General features: G+C 55.9%; 1 protein-coding gene across 1 annotated transcript in view; it reads left to right on the top strand.

Annotated features, from left to right (window-relative positions):
- The window catches only part of LOC110391639 (chromodomain-helicase-DNA-binding protein 8-like), a gene marked incomplete at its 3' end in the record, with an annotated part of 7,837 nt that extends 5,856 nt beyond the window's left edge, over nucleotides 1-1,981 (top strand). The window contains 3 exon segments of the mRNA XM_021383591.1: nucleotides 1,065-1,154; nucleotides 1,668-1,771; nucleotides 1,867-1,981. Coding sequence (XP_021239266.1) covers nucleotides 1,065-1,154; nucleotides 1,668-1,771; nucleotides 1,867-1,981 — 309 coding nt within the window.
- Between the last annotated feature and the right edge of the window lie 373 nt (nucleotides 1,982-2,354).

The raw sequence follows: 2,354 nt of genomic DNA, 5'->3' as shown, positions 1-2,354 counted from the left end.
TTGGGGTCCCCTCATCTCTTGGGTTTTCTCCTTGGGGTCCCCTCATCTCTCGAGTTTTCTCTTTGGGGTCCCCTTATCTCTCGGGTTTTCTCTTTGGGGTCCCCTCATCTCTTGGGTTTTCACTTTGGGGTCCCCTCATCTCTTGGGTTTTCACTTTGGGGTCCCCTCATCTCTTGGGTTTTCTCTTTGGGGTCCCCTCATCTCTTGGGTTTTCACTTTGGATTTCCTTATCTCTTGGGTTTTCTCTTTGGATTTCCTTATCTCTTGGTTTTTCTCCTTGGATTTCCTTATTTCTTGGGTTTTCTCCTTGGGGTCCCCTTATCTCTCGGGTTTTCTCTTTGGGCTCCCCTTATCTCTCGGGTTTTCTCTTTGGGGTCCCCTTATCTTTTGGGTTTTCTCTTTGGGGTCCCCTTATCTCTTGGGTTTTCTCTTTGGGCTCCCCTTATCTCTTGGGTTTTCTCCTTGGGGTCCCCTCATCTCTTGGGTTTTCTCTTTGGGGTCCCCTCATCTCTTGGGTTTTCTCTTTGGGGTCCCCTTATCTCTTGGGTTTTTGCTTTGGGCTCCCCTTATCTCTTGGGTTTTCTCCTTGGGATCCCCTTATCTCTTGGGTTTTCTCCTTGGGGTCCCCTTATCTGTTGGGTTTTCTCTTTGGGGTCCCCTTATCTCTTGGGTTTTCTCCTTGGGATCCCCTTATCTCTTAGGTTTTTTCTTTGGGGTCCCTTATCTGTTGGGTTTTCTCTTTGGGGTCCCCTTATCTGTTGGGTTTTCTCTTTGGGGTCCCCTTATTTGTTGGGTTTTCTCTTTGGGGTCCTCTTATTTGTTGGGTTTTCTCTTTGGGGTCCTCTTATCTGTTGAGTTTTCTCTTTGGGGTCCTCTTATCTCTTGGGTTTTCTCTTTGGGGTCCCCTTATCTCTTGGGTTTTTTCTTTGGGGTCCCTTATCTGTTGGGTTTTCTCTTTGGGGTCCCCTTATCTGTTGGGTTTTCTCTTTGGATTTCCTTATCTGTGGGGTTTGCTTCTTTTCCCCCCCCCACATCTGATGGGTTTTCTTTTGGGGTGTCCCCAGGGTGCTGCTCCGGGTGCGGATGCTCTACTACCTGCGGCAGGAGGTGATCGGGGACCAGGCCGAGAAGGTGCTGGCGGGGGCCGTGGCCAGGTGAGTCTTTCTGGGGGCCCCCCACTCCCATTTTGGGGCCCCCCAGACCCTTTTTGGAGTCCGCCAGTCCCATTTTGGGGTCCCTCAGACCCATTTTGGGGCCCCCGGTCCCATTTTGGGCCCCCCTAGTCCTATGTTGGGGCTCCCCAGTCCCGTTTTGGGGCCCGACCGGACAGATTTTGGGGCCCCCCGCTCCCATTTTGGGGCCCCCCGCTCCCATTTGGGGTCCCCCGCTCCCATTTGGGGTCCCCCGCTCCCATTTGGGGCCCCCCGCTCCCATTTTGGGCCCCCCCGGTCCCATTTTGGGTCCCCCAGTCCCATTTTGGGTCCCCCACACCGATTTTGAGTCCCCCAGTCCCATTTTGAGGCCTCCCAGTCCCATGTTGGGGTCCCCCAGTCCCATTTTGAGACCCCCCAGACCCATTTCGGGCCCCCCACTCCCATGTTGGGGCCCCCCTGTCCCATTTTGGGGTTCCCCCCTCCCCATCCCGTATCCCTCTTCCCACCCCACAGCGAGGTGGACATCTGGTTCCCGCTGGTGGAACAACTCGAGGTGCCCACGGCCTGGTGGGACGCCGAGGCCGACAAATCCCTTCTCATCGGCGTCTTCAAGCACGGTGCGTACCCTCCTGGGGGGGGGAGACCCCTTTTTGGGCTAAAAACCCCGGGATTTGGGGCCGGTGAGGTGAGGTTTTCTTGATTTTTTTTGTAGGGTACGAGAAGTACAACACGATGCGCGCCGACCCCGCGCTCTGCTTCTTGGAGAAAGCGGGCGGCCCCGACGAGAAGGCCATCGCTGCCGAGCAGCGCCTGGACGGCGGAGACGGGTCAGTGGGGGGCCCTGCCCCATAGCTCTGCCCCCCGGCCCCATAACCGCGTCCCCAAAACCATAGAGATGTGCCCTGCTTCATAGTGGGGTCCCCAGCCCCATAACTGTGTCCCCAAACCCCATAGCTGTGTCCCCAACCCCATAACTGTGTCCCCAAAGCCGTAGAGATGTGCCCTGTTCCATAGTGGGGTCCGCAGCCCCATAACTGTGTCCCTAAACCCCATAACTATGTCCCCAACCCCATAACTGTGTCCCCGACCCCATAACGAGGTCCTCAACCTTATGAGGTCCTTCCTGACCCCATAACTGTGTCCACAAACCCATAATGAGGCCCTCAACCTTACAAGAGTGTCCCCGACCCCATAACTGTG

The sequence above is a fragment of the Numida meleagris genome, unplaced genomic scaffold, assembly GCF_002078875.1.
Source record: "Numida meleagris isolate 19003 breed g44 Domestic line unplaced genomic scaffold, NumMel1.0 unplaced_Scaffold426, whole genome shotgun sequence".
Lineage (NCBI taxonomy): Eukaryota > Metazoa > Chordata > Aves > Galliformes > Numididae > Numida > Numida meleagris.
This window is presented reverse-complemented; position numbering and strand designations above follow the sequence as displayed.